This window comes from Oenanthe melanoleuca, chromosome 3, assembly GCF_029582105.1.
Source record: "Oenanthe melanoleuca isolate GR-GAL-2019-014 chromosome 3, OMel1.0, whole genome shotgun sequence".
NCBI classification, from domain to species: Eukaryota; Metazoa; Chordata; class Aves; order Passeriformes; family Muscicapidae; genus Oenanthe; species Oenanthe melanoleuca.
The window spans coordinates 28,349,597-28,377,347 of NC_079336.1; the positions used below are offsets into that span (position 1 = coordinate 28,349,597).

Consider the following 27,751-nt stretch of genomic DNA (forward strand, 5'->3'; position numbering starts at 1 on the left):
GTCATATTCAAGGAAGACATAGTTGTATTTCTTTCCTTTGCAACCCTGTCAGCAGTATTTCTTAGAACACGAGATTGGGATGCTGTTGTGTTGAAAGGTCTTGAGGTGTTTCAATATTGAATATTAGTCCTGTATAGGTGTGTCTGTGTGTGTTTTTTCAGGACATCACAATTTAATACTAATTTCCCTAACTTATGCTACTAAAGAAGTGGTTTTGATTTTTCTTGTATTAACGGATGATTTTATAAAAGGACCTAATCATATGAAGATATTTTGCCTCAGTGACTAAAGCAGTGAAATTCTAAGCCATGGTAAGGACAATGATGTATTCTCAATATATCATTCCGTGCTGGGCTGTCAGAGATTTGAATCACTGTTTTTTTATTTGCAGTATGTTTGAGTGGAACTCTGCAATTGTTAAGAGGGATTAGGATTCTGCATTGACTTTGCTTTTTAGTGGTTTCTATAACAACTTTGTGATGTAGTTGTTTGGATTTTAAATTATACTTTCATATGAAGGATGCATTTGTGATCTTTACTCAGTCTGTCCTCTGTCATCACAGCTATCAAACATCACAGGAAGTCTCGCTTGAATAAGATTTGGGGGTGGGTTTCTACACTTTTGCATAATGGTTGATTGTTGTATTGATCAAGGAAGTGAATACACCAGCAGATGGTAGGGATTATATTATTACTCTGGCTAGTAAATAACAAAAGAAAATAGTACTGTTGAAATTTATGAACCAGCAATATAAATGTGCAATGGTTGTCATACAGCAAGTCTTTCAGGGCTAATTCATGCAAAACAGGTCTTACTCCCTCGATCTGCCTGTATTGGGTCTTCACAGCATGGTTTTTTCATAGCTTTGACAATGTAGTTTCCTGTTTCAGAAGTCACATAATGAGAGTAAGGTTTGTGATCATAGCAGTCTGTTTCCATGTGAAGAGCATCTGTAAACCTGACTGAAGCAATGTGGTTGTGTGTGTTTCCAGTGGCATCTGGTTCCAGCAGTGGGGCTCACGTGGTGACACCGAGCAAAGCAAGCGTGCATGCAGCGTTAGGTGTGGCTGTACCTTAGCTCGTGTTGGAAAAGGCTTTGTACAGCACTTGTGTGGAAGGTGAAGTGCTTGTGTGTGTGTGTGTGTGTGCTGTTACATGAGACTCTGCTGGGATTCAATGGGGGTTAATGCATAAAGTTCATTGTGTGATATTTGTACAATGGTAGTGATGTCACAGAGGAACAAAGTGTTTTGATGTCCAGTGTTTTTTCTTTTAACAAATAAGAATCAGAATTTCATGCAGAAAATCAGTATGTTGTCAAATAATACATTGAGTTGCAGGTGTCTTTTTATATTTAACCAACTTTAGATCCCAAAAGGAAAAGAAGTGCTAGTGAAAACAGTTCTGTGTTTGTGTACTTGATCATTGAAATGTTGTTGCAGTGAGAGTATGGTTGTGGTAATGGTAAAAGATCAAACCCTTTTAGTCAAAAATGTTTCTCAATTCTATTAGTATAAAATTGAGTGTCAGAAGAAAAAAGAACAAGTCCTTTCAGTTTTAGATTTCAGTCTATCAGTGTTGTTTGTTTTGTCTCCATATTTCTGGCTTTATTTTTAAATTATTAGATGGCACTGCATATTTTGAGGCAGCTTGTGGAATCTTTACTCATGCCTGAGAGTATTTTTCTTAGCACTGCTAACTTTCACAAATGAGTTGAAGCCTCATCATCTTTTATGTTTTCCTTAAAAACAGATTTTTAGTAGTCCGGTAGTTATTGAGTATTATAGATTTCAGTTAATAGAAAATAAATACATAATACTCATTATTGCAGAAGAGGCTTCAAATAGTGCTGTGTGGTTCAGAAGTAAGAGTGATATTTAAAACAAGATTTTCATGTCATTCATAAATTTGGGTATGATGATACTTCTCTAGTAGAATACTTAAAGACTCCACAATCTGTTTCTCTGTAACATCATTGTTCCTGTTAATTTTAAAGAAAAAGTCATAGGCTTTATTATTTGTCATGGTTTATCACTTTAATTTTCTACATTACTTTTACATATGCTGGAGTACTGCCTACTGTACATGCCATTGTCACATGTAACACATTTCTTTATCTAACTTTAAATTTGCTGATTTCTTTTTCTGTTTCCATCATTCCGTGCATTTAATTCATTGAAGAGCAAGAGAATTTTAAGTCTCCCACAAAAGGTAAATATTTATGCAATTTTTTACAAATGTTTGGCAACTGTTGATACTGGCTTTTTCTTCTTTATACTCCACATCAGTATATAGGTTTTAGTTAACAGTGTTAACATGCAAAAAGATTGTTTCTCAAATATCTCTGCTATCTGAAGAATCTGAAAATGGTTTCTCTTGTGATTTCTCATGCTCCTATTGAAATGCAATATACTGGATTTAACAGAGGTAATCATGATAATTTACATGGCTCAGAAGGTGCTTAATTGAGTTAAAGTTCACACAAAGACTTAAGATTTTTCCTAAACTGTTCATGAGTTCTGCACAGCACATGCTTCTAGTGATGCAGCCATGGTCCTTGGCAACTGTGAAGAATGTTTCCTAGATGCGGGCTTAGGTATAGTTAAAGGTGATGATGGTCAGAAACTATTTTTTATATGCAGAGAGATTCTGAGGAATGAACTGTATCCAATTTGCATGTCAGTTCCATGTCAGAAAGTTACTCCTGTTGTAGGGCAGATTTTAGTGGCAGACATTCTATGCTCACTTCCTATGAATTCATGCCTGGGCTGATACCAGAGAATCAGTGAGCTCAAACAACAGGTATCTTAGGCTGTCCCACAAAGTGAAAACTGCAGTCTGTTATGTCAAAGCCACATTGCAGAAAAGTCCTATTTTTTTTTTCCTTTTAGCTGAAAGTAGAAATTATTTCAAAATCTAAATGAAGCTTGTAGAGAAAAAAAAATTAAAACACCCTTTTAATGCTAAAATCAAAATACTATGCTACATAAACATTACTAGCACTGATTAACCTTCTCTAGCCTTTATTCCTGAGTCTTGCTCACGTTGGGACATTCTGGTCTGAATACAGATTTGGGTGGGTCACAGCCAAACTGTGAGTTAAGCTTGAATCAAAGCATTTCCTGCAACTACTTTACTTTCTGAAGGGATAAATGCTTAGGTAGAAATAAAGCAACTTTTCTACTAGGTATGAACTCCAACACCCATGTCAAATATACACAATTATGTTTTCATGATAATGTTGAAAGGAGATGAAAAAAGAAATATGTAACTTAGGTGTTAGCAATTACATGTTATTTTTTGCAGTGTAAGGATACAATATGAAATGTCTTAAGAAAGTGCTAAGAGTGGTTGATTTAAAGAATTATTTCTGTCTTTATATTTTATATTAGTATTTATATTTCTCTCAAACAGGACAGTACAAAATCAATCTTGCCTGTTTTGTTGGTTATGCCTCTGTCAAGATTTGGGCTGCAGTGGATGTTTTTTTGTTTAAGACAATGGACTTTATGCAGTCAAACTAGACTGTCTCTAACAGGTTTGTAAAAGAGCTTGTTTCCACAAGATTTGGATAGATTTGGCCCAACATTTGGGCATGTGTAGAAGGTGGTGGGATATTTATATACACAGATTCCTTTGGCTCAAGGGAGCTTATGGCAGATGAAACCCAGGGGCTAAAATGAGCTGGACAAAAGACCAGCAGGAAGAGTGTAGTGCTGGCAGATCTGGGGAACCACACATATCTTAATTTGAGCTAGTTTACACCAGGAGCCCACAGTAGCTTCTTACAAGAGGTGAAAAGAATAAACAGCAGGTGAATTAGAGATGAGAATGGAGAGTTACAGGATGTTTTGTGAAAGGAGACATCTATATGAGGGAGAGCATATACTACAGAAGTGAACAACACTAACCATGTGAGTCTGCAACAAAGGAAACATCTGTTCCATGCAATCAATGGAAAAGGTTGCAATAAATTCTTACCAGTTATGAAAATGCTGACCTTTTATTGCTGCCAAAATCAGTGGTTTGTTGTTTTGTTTTGGTTTTTTTGTTGTTGATGTTGTTCCTTTTCACATAGAAGCTTCTCTGTGGATCACCCCTGAAGCTCTTTGAGAAAGAACTGAATGTTGCATCCTCCACTTCAGGTTTCTATTCAGGTTTCTATTCAGGTTTCCCTTCTCTGGAGGGAGTTGTTAAGCTCAAGATGGCCACAGTGCCTCTGTTTGTACTGAGAGATTCAAGCTCATCTCCCATCTTGGAAATCTGACTGTGCCTTGGTCATGCCTTAATTATGACTGGGAGAAGGTCGAGAGAACTATCAGCTCTCATGGAAAGGAAATTCTCACACACAAGCTTGAACTAGCTACAGCAGGTTCTGGTCAGACAGAGCAGGTTTCAGAGCCATTGCCCTCACTATCTGCATTGCCATTATTTTTGGAAGTTGTTTATTCAAAGAAGTTGTAGCAAGTTCTTCATCTTGGCAACAAATTGATTTTTTAGTATAACTTACCTTATATTTCAAAACATTTATCTGCCCATGATTTTGTGTGCTTTCTAAATTTCATGGTAGAGTTTGCTGTGAATTTTTAAAGCCATGAAACCTATTTTGTATATAGGATATTTTGTATGTGCATTCTGCAAAACTCATCCTGAAGGATAACAGTTAAATGAACTAGAGATTCTCTGTATTATTTCTGAAATGGATCATCCTGGTCCAACACCAGTGTGACTTTTCTATGCCACACAGCCATCTCTGCCCTAGAGGATTCTCCCATCCAAATCTTGTTGCTGCTTTATTTCTCTGTCTTTTTTATACATAAGTTCTGCCTAGTTTCTACCTCAGCTGCCTCTTCTCAAACCAGATTTTTTAAATTATTATTATTTCATATATAATTCCTCAAACCAGTTTTTTCACCTGATTCCCATTCACAGGGCATCTGAGTTGCTCACATGGATAAATCTCCTAGCTTTTGCTGTGTAGAAAGGCTGTATACATGCTTCTAGACTGCACTACAGCTTTAGCTGTTTGCCACTGTTCAACCTTTCTTCTTAATATGAAGACTGAAATTGAAGAAAGAGTCAGACCTCTCTTGTCTTCTGGAATAAGTGCAGTTCTCTGTTCTCCTGTCTGAACCTGTTGGGTTTGCCCCAGAAGCACCGTTAATATAAGATTTATGAGATAAATTTTCACTTCAACTTGCTTTTCAGTACATGTAAGAAATCTTTGTGTCATTTTAGCCTTGTAGACCTTTTCTCTTAAAGTTTGCATCTTGAAGGATGGATGTGAGATACATTCTGGAAAGAGGTACAGCTATCTGAAATCTTGATGCCAATTTCTTCCTGTTATGTAGCTTACTCTGACATTTAATAGTGCAGGTAAGACTCGGAGGTTTACCAAGTCATACTGTTTGCCTGCACCTCCTCTTTCTGTCTTGACCATCTTGAACAGAAATATGAAGTGTCTCAAGAGAAAATTCTGAGTTTGTTGCAGACTTCATCATTACAGAGAATGGTGAGGCCAGTGCTAAGACATCCATAGGTTTTCTACCATCTAGAAAGGCATAGTATGGTTATCAGTTTGAATCACAGACCATGTAATGTCACCAGTCATTCTGTCATTAAGCCCATACTTGGAGCAAGAATGTCTTTTAGAAAGGTATTTTCACTTAATGAGTGCAAGGGGTAGAAATTTCCTCGGCTTAATCACCTGACTTTTAAAAAATGTATCTTAGTACTTGTCTACCTACCTTCTTTTGAAATGTATAAGGGGATTCTTATTAAATGTTATTTATTGACAAAATACACTGTTTTCCAAAATTTTCAGAATGTAGAGTCTCCTTGATGAATGTTGTGAAATAAGGTGGATATGTAAAGAGTTAGAACTCAAGAATAAAAAACTGGAACTAGAAAGGAAGTTACAATATTTTGCTGTTCCTTGCTTGTTCATTATAGCTGCCTGTGATACAATCCTTATTTAAATGATCCCACAAAATTTTCATATAGTGTGCTGTCAGCCTAGTAGATGGATGTATAGTACACTCTATACAGTATAGAGTTTAGACTCCCTTTTAAACCTTAAAGGGAGAACTTTAGAACTTAAAATTAATTCTATTTCTTTTTGCACTGGCCACTACTATTAGTGCTGCCTTTGTAGCTCTTATTGATTTTCATAGGGTTGGTCTCTTGTTGATGCTAATGCAAGTTTAATTTATTTTAAAGTCATATTTCTTGCATTGTTAGATTCATATTCTGTGGGTAACAGAAATATGCCATATGACACATTGTCTAGAAGAGTTTTATTAAAGGTAAAAGAAAAACTTGGTCTGCCCTACTACATCTGATATATTAATATAGTACATTGATTATTATTGTGTTATTTTGCACATAATTGAAAAGGTAGCATATATTCTGAACATTTAGGATTTTATCCAGTTCTAACTTCTCCCACAATTAAACAGCATTTAGGGGTTGAAACATGCCCATAGTAGTTTTCTAAGGATAGCAATAAAGATGAGGGTTGTAAACTTGTTACTGGCACCAGATGTAACTATATGAATCTTAACATAATAGTCATATATTAAAAGGAATGTGACTAGCACATACAATCTCAGTAAACAGATAAAGTCTTAGAAAAATTAAGTGGCTATCTCCTTTAAGAGAAAACAACTATTAGTCTGTCCTGATTTTCTTTGAGAGTAAATTACAGACTGAAAATTAGATCTGTAGCTATATTCTTTAGATTATTCCATGCCTTTTTTAAGTAGTCTCTTAAATAATTGCATATTTTAGACTACCCTCAGTTTTATTGCTGAGTGTGATGCTATACAGTATGGAATGGTACCTCTGGTCAGTTGGGGTCACCTGTCACACCTTTTTCTTCTCACAGCCAGGGGGAAGCCAGGACAGGGCAGGGGGCTGCAGCATGAGGAGCAGAGAAGGCCTTGGTGCTATACAAGCACTGCTCAGCAATTGCTGAAACACTGGTGTGTTATCAACACTTAGTCACAACTAGAAGAACAGGCAGCTCTGAAGAAAACTGCCTCCTTCCCAGCCAGACCCAGTACACCTGGGATTACAGGAGTCAGACGGGTTTATAAATAGATTAATGGAATTGAAATACAACATTTTGATTCCATTCATATGTCTGTCTTTTCTCTCCTGCATGGCTTGATTGTTTATGTACATCGTTGTTGTTAACCTTCACGTGGTTTATCAGTAGTAAGCTTTGGCTATAAGGTTGCACCCTTTATTTAAGAAGTCTGATCAATGAGTTCTCTCAATTTCTTTTACACTGATAAATCTTACATCTGAATCATCAGCCTTTGAAAAGATGAGAGTCACAGCTCTTTGAAATGTGACTTCTGACACCAGAGAGTAACTTGTTGACACAACTGGTATTGATTGTAGTTGTGCCACTATTTTAAGACACTTATGGTAAATCTTAATTTTTTTCATTCTAGAGCCACTCTAGAGTTTAAAGGTCTTGGGATTAAAGTGCTTTGTTCTGTAAATTATTGTGTACTTCTACCTCTCAAGACCTCAAGGAAAAACACTCAGTAAATAGTGATGTCCTAAAAGAAAGAAGATCCCTATTTTTCTAAGAGGCAGGCTAAGTACTTTCTGTGTCAAATTTTTGTTACCCGTGGTAACCAGCCATGTTTCAAGAAAGCAATGTGATCATATGGTGTTGTTACCTATGGTTGTTACAGTTTTCCTAGTGTGCTTTTGCTCCTGTGTTAGACTTTTTCTGCTTCTCATGATTAACATGTAAAGGTTTTACAAAGCCACTAGTCAGGCAGATAAAATTTTCCATCTCAGAAATGAGCTATATTCAACATATGCTCAGATGTGCAAGGTGAACAAAGCTGGAAAGAACACAGTTGGATTTTTTTAGAGTAGTTTCATGCAACTGCATGCTTAGAAATAATTTCACAGCTAATTGATCCTAAATTACATTGTGCTTCATGCACAAAACCAAATTTCTCCATTAGAGAATTTAGGTTTACTTCTCAATTCTCAATAATTGTTCTGATGTTCTTCAATGTAGTCATATATATACAAAGGAAAACCAGAACATAAACGTGTTAAGCTTAAGGATTTAAACATAGCAAAAATCAAGAATTACAGAATTAAGGTTGAATATTTACTCAGTCTTGACTGAAGTAATAACCTCTGAAATAGCATTTCATTACATAATAGAATATTCTTTCCCAGGTATCATAGGTAATACAGCATAACATATCATATATATTATTTAGTATAACATACAGTTGACAGGCTAGAGGACCTAAAATTCACACAATGAAAGGATTATGTTTAAAGTAACTCTAATCTGTGCACCATACACATGTAGGGATAAATTTTTAAAGGGGTCTCATTTTTCCCTCTGGTTTCATATCCTCAGTCTATTTCATGCATGTATGATAGGATTAAGATACCCATTTTTAATCTCAGTCCCTAATTGATCTATCTTAATCCTTTCATATCTGTCCTTAAAAAAGAGGCCATCTTTAAAAATTTCACTTAAAGTGCTCAATTTTGCCTTCAGATACCTCCATGCAACTTCCATTGAAGTAATTGGAGCTGTGCCTGCATATCTGATGGTGGAACTGGACTCATTGCAATTAAGGTACACATTTACTGACATAATTAGTCATCTGGAGTAATTGCTGGGCCCAGTGTGACATTCTGCATGTGCAGAATTTGCTAGATTGGACTTTGCATATAGGAGATGGAAGATAATGATAACTTTATTTCATTATTGCTTAAATTTGTAGTTGTAGCAGAATTTTAATGTAGTTCGGTGTACTTAATTTTCTTATTTTTAAATAAGAAATGTGGAAGGAATTAACAGTGATGCCTTTGTATATAATTTCATACCCAACCAGCATACAGCACACAGATATCCTATCATTTCAAGCATGTTACAAATGGTATGGGCAGGCACAATTTGTGATTTATAGTCAAAAATATCCAATCCTGAGTGTACTGCTTCTTTTTTTTTTTTTTTTTTTTTTTTTTTTTTTTTTTTTTTGCCTTATATCTTTGTGCTGGCAAAGCACAGACAAAAAAAATAAATCTGTAAATAATGCCACAGTGAACTTACAGCATAAAAGCCACATTTGAGAACTTTAGTACTTCTTAATTGAAAATATATATAGAGTACTTACTTTCCAATAATTTAAAACTTTCTGTGTTTTGTGATTGCAAGTTGATTACATGCAGCTTTAATGTAGGTACCTCTCTCCTGTCACTGATCTAGGGAGAGGCTCTTTGACTTATAAAAGTAGTTATCTTGTAGAGAGTAATATAAATCCATGGTTGGCACAAAAGCTGAAGATTTTGTAGAGGTTGCCTCAAATAAAATTAAATTTGTGACACATAAAAACTTCCAACTTAAAAGAAGTTTTTCTGAGATACTGTAACCTGTTGAACCACAATGAACATAGTGAATACTCCTGTGATTTAGAGTAGTTACTGATAAATATTTGGATCTAGTTCTAGAACTGTTAAAAAGTGCCTGTTTTCATGATATTGATGTTATTTGTATTGCTTTGCATTTAAAATGTTACAAAGTTTAAGAATAGCAGAATATATAGATCCCTCTGAAATTTATTCACTACCACAAAGGTTAAGTTCCTTGGAGGAAGCCTTGGCCCAGGGGTCACTCTCTCTGTTAGTGCAAAGGCATCTGCCTGTGGCAGGCACAGCCAATATTAGTTGCCATAACTTGTTCAAGTTGAAGAAGATGCTCTTTATAACACCACAACTCCTTGAAAGTTCAAGATTTCTGTTTTTAAAGAAACACTGGCATATGAAAGTTGAAAACACAAGAACAAATAATTAATTGGAGTAAAGGTGATCATTACAGAGCAAAGTAGTAATTTTAAAGGAGGCCTTGTTAAAAAAAGCCAAATTACTAGAAAATGACTGTGGTTTTGATATGACTTGTTGAATGGAAAAATTATTCCTCTCAAATAGTCTTAGCTGTGTTAAAGTGCTCTGCTTCAAGATAGTAGGAGGAGTTAATTACTTTAAAAATAAGTTTCATGCAATAGTTCTTAGAATGCTACTGTAATATTTTCTACATTTAAACAAACACATGCTTAGATGATCATGGATTTACGTCCCCTGCATTTAGAATATATAACAGGTTTATAAGTTAGCCCGCTACCTAAATTTTTTCACTCTTTTCATATGTGTTGCACCAGCTTGATTATGTGTAGAAATTGGGATGTCTGCCCATTTTCAGGTAAAGACTCTCACAATGAAAGTGATTGGTTTCTTGACATTAGTGTTCCTTTGTTCTGTGCTTACACCCTGCTTGTTCTACATGTTTGTACATTTCTTTGTTTTGTTGAAAAGGAAATAAGCTGAAATTGTTGCTAAACCATTTTTTTTTTCCCAAAAATGTTTCTCTATTTTTAATTGATTTTCATTGTGTGTTTTTGCAGCAAGCTTAGTAGTGGAGGAGCGAACGAGACAGATGAAAATGAAAGTGCACCGTTATAATCAGACATCAGGGTCTGGTTCTAGCCAAGAACATGAGCGTGAGCAATATACCAAGGTAAAGTCAGTAGTCTTGGAATGATACTTTGGCTTGAAAATTGAAGGCATAAACTTGTTTATTTAAAATATTATATTACCTTCAAGAACACTGTGTTTTAAAGCCTGACAGAAATGTCTTCAAGTAATAGCTTTCTTAGCATCATTTTTGCCCCCATCTGATACGTGTTAGACTTAGTCTTTGACATCAACTAAAATGAATCTGTAAAAACCAAAATACTTCAAAACTAATTCAGGAAAGCAAGATCCTTCAACAGTTGCTAAAAAAGAGACTTTTCACGTCTAGCTTAGGAAGTCCTCATACTTCCAGTCCCTGCAGTCTGGAAAAGCAGGCCAAGAAAGAATAGGTTCACCCTTGTTGCTGTCTGATGTGTAGAGAGCTAGACAGAACTAGGTCCAATCCCAAATGGTCCCATATTTGTATAATTTTTTTGCATTCCTAATGAAGTCAGAGATAAAGTATTTTCTTCATTGAAGTACCTACTGATTACTTTGAGTTCCTTTTCTAATAAAAGCATAAAAAGTTTCTGTGATAATGAAATATATTAAAATTACATTAATTAATTTTTATAGAGGGATTTTGTTTTCTTGATAAGTCTAAAGTGATAGCCCGTAACTTTTTAATTTACACTACATAGGGTTCTAAGCAAACTGATGAAAATGTTTGCACATCTGCACTGCTGCTTGCAATTAAAGCTGTGAGGAGCTGGATGCTCCTGGAGATACAGGTTAAAATAATATGTAAGTGAGGTACTCATCTAAAACAAAATCACAAATTTACTTAGGAGTGGCTAAATAGGAAATTTGGCAGCTAACTTTTAATATCTAACAGATTTGAAAGATTAGTTCAAGATCTTGTTGCAGTTAAATATGCAGAAAACTTTAATAAGAACTTAAATGAACAGTTCTCAAAAGGAGAGAAACAAGAGAAGCAAGGCTTTATGTCCTGAATGGCCAAATTGTGGGATATCAGTCCTATTAAAAAATTCAACACCTTGGTGGAAATTTCAGTGAGATGCTCTATCAGAAGCAAGCATTTGTTTAATTAGAACAGCTCATTTGCTGCTGGGTTTGCTGTTATTTCAAAAGAGGTCCACTAAGGGCAAAAGGGTGAGATGCAGTACTGTGATTTCTGTGGTACTTCCCAACCACTTCACATGTTAGATAAATAATCTAACTGGGTTGATAAAATTGTCATGAGAGAGAGGTAATAATGCCATCTGAGGTCTTCTGCCAGGATGACTTTTGTTCAGTGTAAAAGGCCAGGTTTCTGAATTAGCTTATATGTGCTTACAGAGTGATTGAAATTTGATTATTTATCAGTCTGAAATGTATCTTTTAATCCTAACTCTCTAATATTTTTGATAAGCATCATTTTGGCCATCCAATCTATTTTTCTTACTTGATCAGCGTAGGTCCAATGTATTGTTAAATAGTTGTTAGAAAACATCAACCTGCAATGTTACAAATTTCTCTTATCCTTAGAACCTTGAGTTTTCTAGGATCTTCTTTTGGTTTTAAATGCATGTGGAAATCAAAATTGAAATAATGATGAGTAGTAAATGAAAACACTGAAATTATTATATTCAGAATTTTTTTACTAAAAATCTAAGGAAAACTTTGAAGAAGCAAATTGTCTGTCAGTTGTTATAGAGAAATATTTTTGGACTACCTTGTGTTCTGACAGGCATGTACTTTTTTCCATACTAAAACAGTAGTAAGAAGAATTACCCTGGACTTTAAATGTTTAACCTTTCATATATTTTCTACATGATAATGTTGAAGTCCAAGATAAAATGGTCCAATATAGAATTAATTTTTAAGTGCTGAGAATGATTTATATTAGCCCATTCTAACACTCCATGATATTCAGTGGTGTGGTTGTTTGCTTTATTTCTCTGTGGTGATAGTCATCACTTTAAAAATGTTACCAAAGCAAACCTTATGCTACTGTCTTTCTCTATCCTGAGAAAATGCTGAAACAGTCAAGAAAATAACCAAGACAGATGAAGATTTGGACAGCTCTAATGAAAATGTAGTATGTCGTTATCAGCTGTTGTGGTAAAGCTGATGACTGAGACTTCTCAGAACCAAAGACTGCCCAATTTCTGCTGCCAGAATTTGTGAAAAGTCTTCAAAAGCTGCAGAAACAAGACTTACTTTAAATAAGAAATATTAAATGGTATAATAGGCATTCTGGAATACTGAAAAAAGAAATATTAACCGACAATTAAAGAAATACCAATTGCAAGTACAGTTTTTTCTCTTTAACCAAAATGCTTCTTTCTTTTCCAAATAGCAGCATTTGCTCACTGCTCCAGAAAATAAATACATTTATTAGAGAAGTTATACTGTGCTGAACATTGAGAAAATAGTCTGTTCTGCTTTTCAGAGCAACCAGCTCACATGGATTTGATCCTTCTAATATTTTTGCATTTGCAAATATACTTGTTTTATCACATACAAAATTCTCTAAACCATTCAAAAATTTTCCTTCAATGTGGGACTGGATCACATTTCTAATGGTTAATTATGCATATACAAAATAATTCCTGAAAGTTAAATAAACTTTCTCATATATTGAAACAAGCCTTTTTGAAAACAGAGCTATTGTAACTGGTCCTTTGCAATTTCCAGTCAATTTCTGATGCATTACAGTTTTGGAATTTTTCCCACAGAGTTTCTCAGTTTTCTAGTCTCAGTAAGCAAGCAGTAGTTTTCCAACATTCACCATGCAAGTTTCCATTTTGAACATCCATTAATGGCTTTTGAATGAGTAACTTTTGTATATGTCTTCATGGCTGTTCCACTCTGTTTTGAGACTTTCACAGAGCTCACATCCTTATTTCCTTCCACAGCAGTGGAAAGACTCCATAATTTATGTGAAACTTCTAATAAGCTAAACAACAACAACAACAAAAAAATTTAAAAACCACCAGATCTCTGAGGATTTGTCGAAAGTAGAGCCTTAACTATGTCTGCCTTCTTTCTTATATATTGGAAAAGCTGTAGTGGCTAATGTGCTGTGCTATTTGTGCTGTTTCAGTGCCTGAGAGAATCAAAACATTTGGTGGCAGAATTCCAGATTTGCACTGTGGTGAATTACAGTGTAACTCAATTAGCCTTTTAATTCAAAATACACTAAGCTTTTTTTTTTTATTCCAGATGCCACACATAGAACACAAACACCATGCTGCAGCTATTCCAGCTTTCCATTTTTTTGGAAGTTCTGTTTATTCAAGAGTTTTTGATTAGAGCACTGTAGTACATACTTTAAATGGATATCACTCTATATTTAGATGCACTACTGACTTAAGACTATGTAATTGAAAAGCATTTAGCATAGAAGTGTAATCATGGCATTTGTTCAGTGGCACTGTGGATTTAACTCAATAGTTACTGTCTTAACTCTTATGTATTAGCAGTTAACGCCTAAAACAGGGGCTGATAGGAGGCTGATTATGTTAAGTTTTTATGTCATGCTGGGTAAGGCATCTGGGCTGTATACAGAAAATGCTTTTGGACATAGATTTGGCATCTTCTTTTGGTCCCTTCACCCACCTTGAAGAAAAAATTCTTTAATATATGTTGTATTAAGATGACAGTCATTCCAGTACTAGCTGAATTTCATAAAATTTAGTGAGTTCCATTCATTTGACCTGTGGGCTTCACTGCAGTTTCCTCATGGTTTGATTTGCTCATTTTTGTTGTCCCCTGTTCAGAAACTGAGCAGTGTTCATAGGAATTGGACACAACTAAAGAAAAGTTCTTTAGAATCACTGGTGCATAGTGGGCTCTGGGCCATGGCATGAGCTGCTTCTAAGACAGAAGCTGGTGGGAGTCAGTGATGAGTCCTGAACACCCCAAGGTGCCAGCTGCTGGGCTGTGAATGCCAGCAGCATTCAGAGGAACCTTGTGTGAGCAATCATAGAACTCAAGGTGCTTTGTGCAGGATTCAGTTTTCTGACAAAATTCCTCATTACAGTGCCTCAAAAGATATCTATGGTCTCAAGGTATAAGTGCCTGGATGAATCTGTGCATCTGGTCTGGATTTAACTTTCCTCATTTAATGACCTCATTTTAAAGCCCATTTTATTTTCTCATTTGGTTTTCTCATTTTAAGCACCAAAATGAGGTATATATTTGTCAAGGTTAGTCACCTGAGGCTTTTTTGTAGCCAAAGGGCAGCCCACTCATTTAATTTTCAAAGCTCTGAACTCTTGCATTCATGATTGTTTTGGGAGTTAAATCTAGAAATACAAATACTTTCATTTTAGAAATAATTTCTAATATGAAAGATAATCCAATTATAATGGACTGCTAAATGACTTCTAAGATATGCCTTATAACTAGTAAAATTGCTAACGTTGTTAGTCGTTAAGGACTGTAAAACTATTTGTGAAGTACAGTCTTTTGGTTTGTGTCTATGCTCTTCCCTGATAGTAACACATCTGCAGTTCATCATAGCCCTTTTTTCTCCTTTTGCTGGTATGCAAGAAGCAGCAGCTCCACAGGTGGTAAAGTGAATGGAAGAACTGCATTTCAGCTGTTTATAGACTTCTGGTTTTGTAATGCAGGCAAGGACAGTGGAGATATTTTTGGCATTTGAAACTAGCTGCTATTAATGTTTAAAAAACCAGACCTACTCTTTAGTAATTGCTATTTTAGAATTTGCTATTGCTGCAAACTTCAGAAACTCTCCTAATGTGATGAGTAATGCACCTTGGAAAAGAAATGTTACATTAGCTCTAGGATGTAGGGTTTAAAGAGAAGTGATTGCACTGAGAATATACTTCATTTTGAGTCTTGAAAATGATGTAATGTTTAAATATAACATGTCAGGCAAACTTATTGCAAATATATGTGCAGTTGTAAAGAGCAGCAGTTTTCTGCTTTACAGTAGAACTTTATCATATTGTTTTTGAGCCCAGTTGGAAACCTGCAGGCATTACTTCATTGCAGGTACCATATAAGACGATCTTAGCTCATGTAATTTTTCTTCTGAATTGTACATTCAGGTTTATTGCAGCAGTAAAATAGTCTCATTTTAATGAGCCCTGCTAAGAGTACTATTTATTTCTCTCTGTATTTGAAGGGAGAAAAGGGTAACGTCAAAATTGCCTTAATTTTGTTCTTCTGTTAGCTGAGATGAATATGAGACTGTATCAGAGGTAGGTAGGAAATCAGTAGGAAAACATGCATGCCTTCTATAGAAGTCAGTGAATTAATTAGAAGGAGCAAGTATAAGAAGGAAAAGCTAAATCCAGAAGTAGTAGTAGTAAAATGTAAACCCTGTAGCACTCAGCATTGATTTTCAGCATCACTACCTTTTGTGCTAATCTCTATTTCTGTGAAGGGAAAGGTTTTCAGTTTCTTGGGAATCACAGCCCTGGCATACAGTATAAAGGGGTAGGAAAAGCTCAGCCATGTCATGAAAATCTCATGTAGGAAGGAATGTTCCATGTTTTCTGCAGTAGCTGTGTGATTGCAATACAAGGCAAGTAGAAGACATGAATTCAGTTTTTTCTTACAGTAAAATTCTCTGTTTACAGAAAACATCTTTATTGCCCCCACTTATGGGGGATGATACCTGGGCTGAAGATCCCTGGACCAATAAATGGTTTCCTATTGATACTGAACAGTCAGCTGATGAGGCTGAATATCTAAAAAGCCACTGATACACAAACTGGGGCTTTTAACTTCTCTTCCAGTATTCAACTATGCTTGATGCTTTCCCTCTCTCCCCTCTCCCCATCTTTCCCAGCCCACATAGGTACCCCATGAAAGGTGGAGCAGCTTCAGTACAAGTGAAACAGAGGGTCTTCTTCATGATATGCACAGTCCACCTGTTGAATCATAAGTTGATTGCTACACTGGCAGATTCAGGTGTGGCTTGGAACAAAGGCCAGCAGCCTATACCTCCCTCAATTAATTAGAAGAAAGGCTTCCAGCAGGACAACTTCCAGAAGTCACTGCATCTGGCCTTGGTGGTTCTCTTGGTGGGGGAGTCTGCCTTCTTTAGCACCATGTCATGGTGCTCAGGGACCTCCTAAGTCTTCTACCACTGCAGGTTCACTCTATATACTCTAAAACCAAAGGCCACAAAGGGAATACAGACTTTTTGGTGAGGAAGAGAAGTTATTGGACATTATAATGGCAGAGGGAAGAAGATTGTCTTCAGCAAATACAAATAAAGCATGGAAGTATTTCTGAAACAGTCTGTTACTATATTTAAGAAACTCCATGCATTTGAGAGAGATTGCTAAGTAATGAAATCTCAACTTCAAAGGAATAGTTTGTAGATATAATCCCAGTATATGGGATGGGTAAAATCCCTATTTCACTGAAATCAACAGAAATTTTATTATTTAATGGGATGATTTTTCAGATTGCAAATCTTTTTAGCTTAATGGAAAGCCAGATCGTTCCATGTGTCCAGATGGTTTTCATATTTTTACATGTCTCATTTAGTGTAGCTTGAAGGATTTGTCAGGAATTCTTTAGGAATTTTGCATGAAGCATCATGTCTCAAGTCTGTCTCAAGACTGGGGCAGTTTAACTTATACTGGAGAGAATTAACCATTCAATTTTCTGGTCTCCAAGTGTTTCTACGTAGCCTAAATAAAAAGTTTTCAAACTTGTATTCTTGCTTTGAATATTTTTTTTAGACTTTAGAAGAAAAATATTATTAAGAAATCAGTCTGATAAGAATTAGTATGCTTTGTGTTTCCATTTTGGAGTCGCCATTTTATCCTGCAAAATTGTTAAACAGACTCTACAAGCCATTAACAAAAGGTGATCTGAATAAACATACCAGCATAGTCTCACCTTAACCCCATTGGGGCATTTATATTCAGTAAAGTCACAAGTCACTTGTAAAGTGAACCTCTCAATAAATTCCTGCTGTAGTTGAAAATATTTTTGAATATCAGGGTATTTGAGTTCCTTTCTGTTACCCATTTCCTTAAAATTACCTTTAATAAACCAAAGCTTTGTCTCCTGCAGATGTTTTTACTCAGCCACTTCAAGGTCCTCAAAGGGTACTGCTTAGAATTTTGCTAAGCAGTGTTCTAATGCACACCTGAAAAACACACTGAGACAGTTAATTTATGGAAACTCCATTTGTCCTGCAGATTTCTGTATTTACACTTGGTGCTTAGAATTGCTTTATTCGTTCCCCTTCTCTACTCCAATTGACTTCCTCATTTTATCTTCAAAGTTTTTCCAAGTATGCCCAGGCATAGTTGCTGAAAAGCATTGGAGCAAGGGAAGATAAACCTGGCTTAAGGAGAGGAGACCTGATACATTCATCTGTACAAGCTCAAGCTTGTGTTTGCCAGGTTTTTTTAATTAAGTCATGGCATTTGCTAAGTGACTCAGCCAGCAACCCAGTGCCTAGTTGGAGTTTGGATATTCACAGCCAGCCACAGATTTGTGTATCATTCATAAATTAACTTTTATGACTTTCAATTTTACAGAGCACAGATCTGGTAAATGAAGTCTCTAGAGTGTCATGTCCAAAACTGCCTAGTGCTCCTATGTGTTAATAGTTTTCCCATAATATACCCTGAGAAGTATGCCACTGGTTTAGTTGCTTTCCAGCCAAGAGTACCTTCCTCTAATGACAGTGAGTTTTAGTTTTGTGAGCCTGAAAATTATTTGGTCCTCATATGTGTATGAGTGAAGATTTAGGTGAATGTGGCATTGCTGAGATTGAAGCTTCCTTTTGTACCTGTCTCACTGATATGATCAATAAGAGCATTAACTCTAATAGGTGGTGTGGTGTCACAGTTGATTTTAAAAGCAAACTTCTACCTCTGTCCAAATATTCCTCCTTCTGCTAATTCTTAGGCATGTGCAGATGTAAAAGCAGCTAGATCAGGGAACTGATCTGCCTGGAAACAAATACTTTATTTGCTGAGTTAGCTTTCTGCCTAACTAGTCCTCTAGTATCACAATACAAAGAGATATTTTGAGATAGAATATGTCCTTTTTCTCTTTTTTTTTTAATGGAACTTAGGAACGGAAATCAGTCCCTAATAGCTTCATTTACCATTACATTTCATTCAGACTCATATGTAGTTCTATGTGTAGGTATTTTATAGCATACATTTTTAATATTTTAAAAATAAAAAAATCTGTAGCCAAATGGATGGTATGCATGTGCTTGAGATATCTGTCTTCTGTGAAAATATTTTATATAAATATTTCATTATTGTAGTTCTAGTGTGCTGAAGAGCTAATAGCTTATTTAATTTCTAATGTGTTATTTTATTCCAGGTATCTTCTTTAGTCCATAAATAACCTTCGATTTCTGCACTAGACATAAAGGCATTATTTAATGTAGGCATTTCTTTGAATTTCATACAATTTTTTAAATATCTAAAAGCAGATAAAGAGAATTATCATACTTAGGTCATGTGTTGTCTCAATGAATGCGCTGTTTCCATGAGACTCCTCACCCTTTCTTTTCTTGGTCTCTAGTATAACATACAAACAGATCAGTACAGAAGTTGTGATAACGTCTCTGCCAAATCATCAGATAGTGATGTCAGTGATGTGTCAGCCATTTCCCGAACCAGCAGTGCCTCTCGCCTCAGCAGCACAAGTTTCATGTCAGAGCAATCCGAGCGCCCTCGGGGCAGGATCAGGTGAGTTCTCCCTGCAGCTTCAATTGCATCACACTCCCTCTTTCATCGAGTGCCACAATACAGCCAGAAATTCTTGAAACTGGATAACCATAACACAGGAATTTGTGAAAAAATGTTATGTATAAACTATCTTCCATGACCGGCCTAAGATTATATTATTTTTGCATCTAAAACAGAAAGCAAACTTCCCATGCAGAGATGATAGATTCATGTATTTATCCCAGTTGAACTTGATCACAGGCTGTCCTCTTGTTGGCTAAGAATCAGTGTAATCAAGATGTCAGTAAGGCATTACAGCAGAAATATTACTAGATTTTTTTAGTTAAATAGTTGTTTTTTTATAAAAGCTTGGGTCTTCTTCCTCCAAGTATTTTTCCCTACCTACCTGCCTTTATTTTTCCTCTTTTCATGTATGTGATAAATTACTAGATTGGAAACTATTATTTATATAGTAATTTTGATACTTCTTGTTCAAAAGTAGTTTAAGTCATTTGCAATAATCAAATATGTCCTTCATCCTTGATACTAATCTATTCTGGGGTTAGGGCTTTTTTAGATGTACAGATTGGTTTTTGTTTTTATTTAATTTGATGACAAAATTCTCAGCAACTATAATGGCTGTAGGATTAGCTTGGTAGTCTTTGATTACATCTGCTAGTTCCTGAACTGTCTAAGATTTTACTTTAGGTGTTATAAAACACAAAAAGAATTATGTACTATTAAAAAAAAAATTATCCCTACTAGGAATTCTGCCTGATATAAGTCTGGAAGGGATCATTTACCACTCAGAACACTTCTAGACAGACTCAGTGTCTGAGAATATCAGGTGCAGGAGTTTGGTATTGTTTCTGCAAAAGAAAGAGATGTTAGGAAAACTCAGAAACTGGCTTCTATGTTTGAGCTAGTTCCACCTCATTTTCTTTTTAATGAATGGTTACAAGGGTATTTGAAGTCATATTCCAGATTGATGGAGGTATAACCTGACAGCTGCAGTAATCCACAATCCAACAGGACACTTCAGTGGAACTGTAAATGTATTTAAAGTCATTTCAATTCATGTCTGTAAATAATGCATTTCATTGTGTCCTAGATTTTCAGTATTTGACTCTTACAAGGGGCTTTTTTCATACCAAAATATCTTATTTCATAGACAGAATTTTTCTCAACTAGGCCCTCTCACAATGTCTTTGTCAGGTTCAACAAAAATAGGATTTTTTTTTTTTCTCATAATCACATCTAACAGATTTTATCAGAAATTTTCCTTGAGTTTAGAATATCTGATCATAAATATCAGGACTGGGAGAACGAGAAACCTTGTGTGAGCCTGGCAAGGGTGAAACCTGGGGTCAAATCCTCAGCCTCTTCCATTCTTAGGAGTAGCAGGGTACTTTGGGTACAGGATTGGGTGATGTAATATACAAAGCCAAGTGTCTCCAGTGGGAGTTCCAGTTCAGCTTCACTCTAGACCATTAAAGTGAGATGTAATTGAAATTCAGATGCCTTCCCTTTCTGATACTGTCCACAGAATCCATACCTGAGAAATTAGACACTTTATGGTGGCTTGCTTTAATCTTCTCTAAATTCAGTTAATAATTCCACAGTGAACAAAATAGTAGTAGTAGTAGTAATAACCTACAATGCAGTTCCTTCAGTAGAAATATGAGGAAGAAATTAAAAGATTGGGGAAAGTGTTGATTGTATTAGGAACAATTTTTTTTTCATCTTGAGATTCATGCTTGTGTAACTCCAACCTTTAAAAGCTATGTATCTTCAGTGGAATTCACCTGAAAAATAGGTTTTTATTAAATAATTTTTTTAGCTTGCCTAAGCCACCATTAAAAAGAAGAAAACACCTATTATCTGAGACAGGTGTCAAAGACAGGGGAATCATCATTTTCTAGCATTAATTGTTGAAGAAACCCTAGATGACTTGTTTAGATCAGTTTCTTTAGTTTTCGGCATTTAAAATTAAAAGGGTTCTTTCTCTCAATTATTACAGTTTCTTTAAGGTCAAGGAATTAGAAGTTTTAAGTTGAATTTTGATTAATAATTTGAAATTAAAATTTTGTTTTTTGCCTCCAAAGAACCTAATGTTAACATATATCAAACAGGATGGAATAGGATGGGATGGCATGCTTGAGCATGCCATTTTTTGTCTATCTGTTTTTGTCATTCTGAAACCACCTATCCAGTATCATCTTCATTTGGAAGTGTGTCAGGCCAGTGGCCATGGCGGTTGTGTGAGCATAATGTTACACTTACGGACAAAGATTGTAGAAGTGCCTTTTTTATGCACCTACTTTTTGTTCTCCAGATATGTTCTAGAGATGAACCTAATAAACACAGAGAAACTCAAAGGAGGTGGCTCAGTTCTAGACATTTCACTAAATTAAGTCATTCAACAAGTATCCTTGCCCTGAAGAGTAGTCTGGGCTTTAGATTATTAACCTGAAGTGATTGATGCAAGTCCTGAACATAAGTATATAAAATAGCTTCTTGCTTTCTAATTTGTTTAGCATTTTCAAGTATGTGTTATAACCAATGGTTTTGCATGAATGAGCTACTCTGGATATGAAATTATTAGAAACTTTTTCTTGCTACTGTCCTGGGGAGTCTGGTTAACTGCCATGCTCTCTAGTTGTAAGTGGGGAAAAAAAAGTACCAGGAATTTTTGATGTGTGAACAAAAAGTTCTGGGACTTTTGATTTGAATCAGAACCAGATCACATTTGTGAATTTGGAGTTGGTGTGTATTTGATGAGTGAAGCCAAATTACCAGTCATTCTTTATGGAGATTTGCTTTCATCAATCATGGTCTTTATGCATTCATAATAGAGTCACACAGTGCTTTGTGCCTGCATATGTTGGGGACATTACTGTGTACGTCCCTGAAACATTTCTTGCATCCTAAATGGAGCAGAAGGGAATTTTTTCGTGGTTTAATGCAAGTGATAAATAAGAACCCATGATGATTAATTAACACCATATGGGTTTGATCAGACTAAGAAGGACACTTGCTGACTTAATTAAAAATTAGGCCATTGCAGATTATGTCATTGCATCACTTTTCATTTGTAGCCTGTTTATGCAAAGATACCTGCACTTCATAGTGCTGTTAATTAGGAACTGTCCTGCATGGTAAGGGTGAGATGGAGGCTTCAGTTTTGGAGGAATAACAAGCTACCATAAGGTGTTTCAAATAAATCCAATTTAATAAAATCTGATAAATTTATGAAAGACTAAAGAATTTGTTTAAAGTGAATTTGTCTCCCTGTATCTGGATTTCAAACAAATTGCCTCTGCATTAGGAATATTACTGTTATCTTTCATTTTAAATTTGAAAACCACATCTTATTAAGAAGAATTATACTTTTTTATCTTGATCAATGTGTGATATAATATCATTATGTATGTGCCAAATTTTAATCTGTTTTTACACGCTTTTTAAAATTGAATGCTTAAGTGTAATTAAAATATTTTATATGAGCTTATCAAGGAAAGAGGATAATGTAATGAGTTGTAACAGTGGATTTAAACAAGTTCTAATTTATTTCACATGTTATGCCATGCCACTAAATGGCTTCTATCACAAACACATATATGGTTTTTGGGATTTATGATCTCTGTATGTCACTGAAGTTTGTACTGTCAGACTCTACTTGACAAACATTTTCTTTCCTGGTTTCCAGAACAGAATACACAACTTTTATGTAGCTGCTGTTCCTTCAGTACACTGACACTTAGCTCTAGTACACTTGAGCTTTAAAATAGGAACGACGGAGTAGAGAAATGATGATTTGGGATCAAGTGAGGAAGTGTTTGATGGTTCATAGACAATTGGTGCTGAGAGATGGAGACAGCCAGGACCTCATAAACAAAACAGGGCAGGGAGGAGCCACCCAGAGTGTATGCACAGGAATGAGGACATGATTGAGAGAAGAGCATTTAGGGAAAGCTCTCATACCTTTTTTGAGAAATCAGCAAAAGTGTGTGGCTCTCTGGATGGCCTGTGCTCTAAAGCATGGGGAGCAAGCCAGAGGAATTAGAGGTTTGTTGTGTTTCTACAGGGCTATGGTGTCATCATGATTACAGAGAAGTGGTAGGATAGCTGATATTACTGGAGTGCTGCAATCCATGGAAGCAGAGGGCAGGATAGCAAGGAAGGGGTGTAGTCCTTCATGTGAGAGCAGAATATGCAGGGAGCTTTGCCTAGAGATGGGTGATGAACCAGCTGAAAGTTTATAGGTCAGGATTAGAAGCCCATTGTCATGATATTGTGAGTGTCTGCTATGAACTTCCTGATCAGGAAGAGGAATTAGATGAAGCCTTCTTCCAGTTGTAGGTTCTGATTTTCATGGAGAACTTAAACCATCCTGGTATCTGCTGTTTGAGCAATGCAGAAGGGCACAAGTAATTCAGGATGTTTCTGTAGTGCACTGATGACAGGAGGGAAAGTCTGGAGCAAGGACTCTGCAGACCATGATATGATCAAAGAGTATTTAAATAAATTGGACATGCACAAGTTATTGGCATGTGACAAGGTGTATCCATGAATACTAAATGAGCTGGTGTTGACTGATGTCTTTGCAGGGCCAGTCAGTAATCTTTGGAACATAGCAGTCAGGGGAGGTTATTGAAAACTGGAAGAAAAATTATCACTACTACATTCAAAAAGGGAAAGGGATCTTGGAAACAGTAAGCCTGTCAGCCTTAGCTCAGCCTCTGGGTAGGTGATGAAGCAAATAATTGTGGAAAATATTTCCAAACGTATGTGTAGACTGTAGAGGGTGTAGAGGGTGATTGTGGATAGTCAGCATGAAGTTACAAAGGGCAAATCAAGCCTGGCCAGCCTGATGGCCTTCTTTCATTAGTTGACTAACTTGATGGATGAGAGGAGAATATCAGATGTTCTCTATCTTGTCTCTGGTAAGAAGTTCAACACCCTCTTCTAAAACACCCTCATAGACAAACTGGGGAAGTACAGCCTAGGGAAGTAAACAGTGAGGCAGTTTGGAAACTGACTGAATGCCAAGCTTAGGGGATTGTGGCCTGTGATACAAAGTCCAGCTGGAAACAAATCACTTGTGGTATATGCCTGGGGTCAATATTATGGCAGTACTGTTTTAACATCTTAATTATTGTTTGGTATGATGGGGCAGAATGCACCCTCAGCAGGTTTACAGACAATAGAAAACTGATGGGAATAGTTGATATAGTAGGGGGATGTGATACTACTCAGAGGAACTTTAACAAGGCCATTAGGAACCTCATTAAGTTCAACAAAGGAAATGAAAAATCTTGCACCTGGGGAGGAGTAACCCTGTATGCCATTGCATCCTGGGGACTCAGCTAGAACACAACTTTGCAGCAAGAAAGCAGATTTTCAGGAAAAACCCTAGGATGTTTCTGGATGCTAAGATGAACCTGAGCCAACAATCCCTCCTTGTGTTAAAGAACCAACACCATCCTGGGCAGCATTAGGAACAGTGTTGCCTGCAGGCTGAGGAACATGATCCATCCCTCTCAGTAGAGCTGAGTAGCTCTAGTGACACATATCTGGGGTTCTAAGTCCAGTGCTAGGCTCCCCAGTACAAGAGACATGGAGCTACTGGAGCATGTCCAGCAAGGGGCCATGAAGATGGTGAAGGGATTAGTGTCTGTCATACAAAGAGAGGCCAGAGAGCTGAGTGTTCACCCTGGAGTAGAGAAGGCTCAAGGGGGATCTTACCAATGTGCATAGATGCCTACAAAGAGGGACTGGAGAAAAAGACCAGACTCTTCTCAGTGAGAGGATGAGCACAAACTGAAATAAGGCAAATCACATTAAGACAGGAGAAAAACATTTTTTCTGCAAATTTTTTTAAGCACTGGAACAGGTGGTGCAGAGATTTTGCACCAATATCTCAGGATATCCAAACCTCAAGCAGATATGGCTCTGAGCAACCTGCTCTTATCACACCTGCAGTGTGCAAGTGAGTTGGACTTGGCAATCTCCAAAAGTGTCCTCCTACCTCACCTGTTCTGTGACTCAGATTTTCATTTCATGCTGCTTTTTATGGTGTTCTCTTGCACAAAATGCAGTGTCTTTAATTTGGAGCCAGGTGAAGTGACTGGAAGTTTGCCATCCCACTGAGGACAAACAACAGGGTTGAGCTGCAGATGTGTCAAGGTGATGTACCCAGGGACCATTCTCTGGAGTGGAGATGGATTTTCCAGAGATTTTCCATCCTCCCATGTGGTACATTGGAACAATTGATACAATTTGTAGTGGTGAGGGGCTAGAGAGTCTGAAGGGTCTTCTGACCTCTTCTCAGGCTTCTCAGTAATGCTGCTTGTTACTCATAAATCTGTGTGATGTGACTGGTGCAGCACAGTTGTTCAGTCCTTCCCCCACCCTCTCTTTAGACCAGGGCTGCAGTCACCTTTCTCAGCACACTGATTCACTAAAATGCAGCACTATTGCACCACAAAGCCAGCTGAGCAAAGTTTAACTTCATGTCACAACAGTGAAGGAAAAACAACACACCAAGGTTTTTCATGCATTTGATTAATGAAAAATGAGGTCTGTGTGGAAATAAAGAAACCCAGTCATTTCATGTTAATTACAAAAGTAATTAAAATCTTTATATTGAATTTATGCTACAGTGACTAAGAGTGTAGTCTAGATACTTTACTCATGAAGAAAATGAAATGTAAAATCTTTTAATTATTGATATAAATATTGCATACAGAACTGGTGGAGGCAACAACAGAAGAACATTGAAGCTTATTCATCAGCATAAGTAAATCACCTGGAAAATGGGAACAAATTCACAAGTAATTTCAGACTGGCTTTGTGGAGGATATTCTCTATACCACACCCATTATCTAAACCTGGAAGAAGATCCTGAAAATGTGTGGAGTATAACAGATCTTTTGTACTCTGCTAAGTTTGATCCCATATTTCTTCATTAACTAGTGTAAGGGCAAGTTCACATTATTTAAAGGATTGAGCTATATAAATTTGCAGTGGAATATGCTGGAGCTTAGCCTAGGAGGGATCTGTTTGTGTATACTAGGTAAAATTGGATATTCCTGGCGTTTATAGCTCTCATTATTCTGTAAAAAAATAAATGTTACTTAACTTATTCAAGCTGGGCTATGATGACCAGAATCAGTGCTTCAATATAATTTGTTTTTAATCAGCTGTCAAAGCTCCAGTACAGTGGTGCTCATTGAAAAGTTACTAGTTTATTTTCTTAATGTGAACTGGCATGGCTTTGGAGATGTAATGCTGTTGTTCTCTTTTCTGTAATTTCTATTTTTAATGGTAGAAATACTAAGTTCCCAATTTATTTTTTTAAATTACCTCTCTGCAAATTTAACTTTGATCTGGGTATTTCTTTCTCGTGACAAATTGTAGATCCTGCAATTTTCATGTGCAAGAATTTTAAGATGATTAGGCTATATTTCTCATAAGTATGAAATCCTACCTCTTCTATGTAAATTGGAATTCCTCCTTTCTAAGAAAGAAATAGAGATACTAGAATTAGTCTACACTAATTAAAGTAATGAGTATATTTATAATGCAATATTCCTTCTGTATTAAAATGTACAAATATGAAAACTCTTGAAACTCTTTAACAAGTCTACACTCAAGATAGTGATACATTTCTACAAGAATTAATACACTTTTAATGGTTATTAATAACATTATACTGTGGAACACATTGGCATAATGTTAACATTTTAAACCTGAGTTTTAAAAGAATACTAGTTCATATCTTTATTTAAAAACAGGGAGACTTCTATGTGTGCTTAACAAACTGATACCTTAATTCAACTTCCTCCTAGAGGAGTAAATCTTTGCCAACACAGAGAGGTATTTTAAACAAAAATGTAAACTCCTTGTCTAGCTTTTATGTACACCAAAAGCTTGTGCTGATGGAAAACTTGTCAGTTTTCATGTAAGTGGGTTGAGTAGCAATAGTATGACTGCTACTTTGTTTAAAATGCAACAATTAAAATAGAGAAACATGGATATAAAAATAAACAGTGGAAGCCTAGAAAGATAATGCAGTTTTATTACCGTGTAAAATAAAATTTGTAGTTACTGCAAATTCCCTAGCAGGGTTAGCAAGGACTAAGAGCTTCACAGATGTTGTTGAAGCTGTCATCAAAACTAATAACTGAAGGGGTTTTTTAAGACTTCAGGATGGTAATAGTGTTCTTTTCTCAAAAAAAAATAGTATTTATATAGCAAGAAGCCTGATCAAGATTTTGAGGCGAAGCCATATGGATAAAGCCTTCTCTAAACTCATTTAGAGAATGAGGCAGGAATTGTAGAAAGATAAAGAATTATCTTCTCATTGCCTAGTTTGTTACTGCTCTGGGAAATAACTCTCTGCCCCATAGTTTTTATCTGATTAGTGACAAGTCGTTTCAGACATGCCTTTGTTGGTGGTCATGTGCTGCCTGTTGCATGGGGGTTTGTTGTGTCTTGATGCTGTGGATTCAACTCCCCATCATGTGGGAAGTTTAGAGCAAAACTCACA

The 27,751-nt window shown here is 36.1% G+C and overlaps 1 protein-coding gene across 6 annotated transcripts in view; it reads left to right on the forward strand.

The window, feature by feature from the left end:
• RIMS1 (regulating synaptic membrane exocytosis 1) overlaps positions 1-27,751 on the forward strand; it is a 303,454-nt gene that overhangs the window by 226,015 nt on the left and 49,688 nt on the right. For 3 of the 6 annotated variants that reach the window (XM_056487165.1, XM_056487157.1, XM_056487158.1), the window contains 2 exons: positions 10,456-10,568; positions 19,052-19,218. The exons of the other annotated variants lie outside the window; for them this stretch is intronic. In XM_056487165.1, coding sequence (XP_056343140.1) covers positions 10,456-10,568; positions 19,052-19,218 — 280 coding nt within the window. The remainder of the gene's footprint in view (positions 1-10,455; positions 10,569-19,051; positions 19,219-27,751) is intronic. 6 annotated transcript variants of the gene reach the window in all.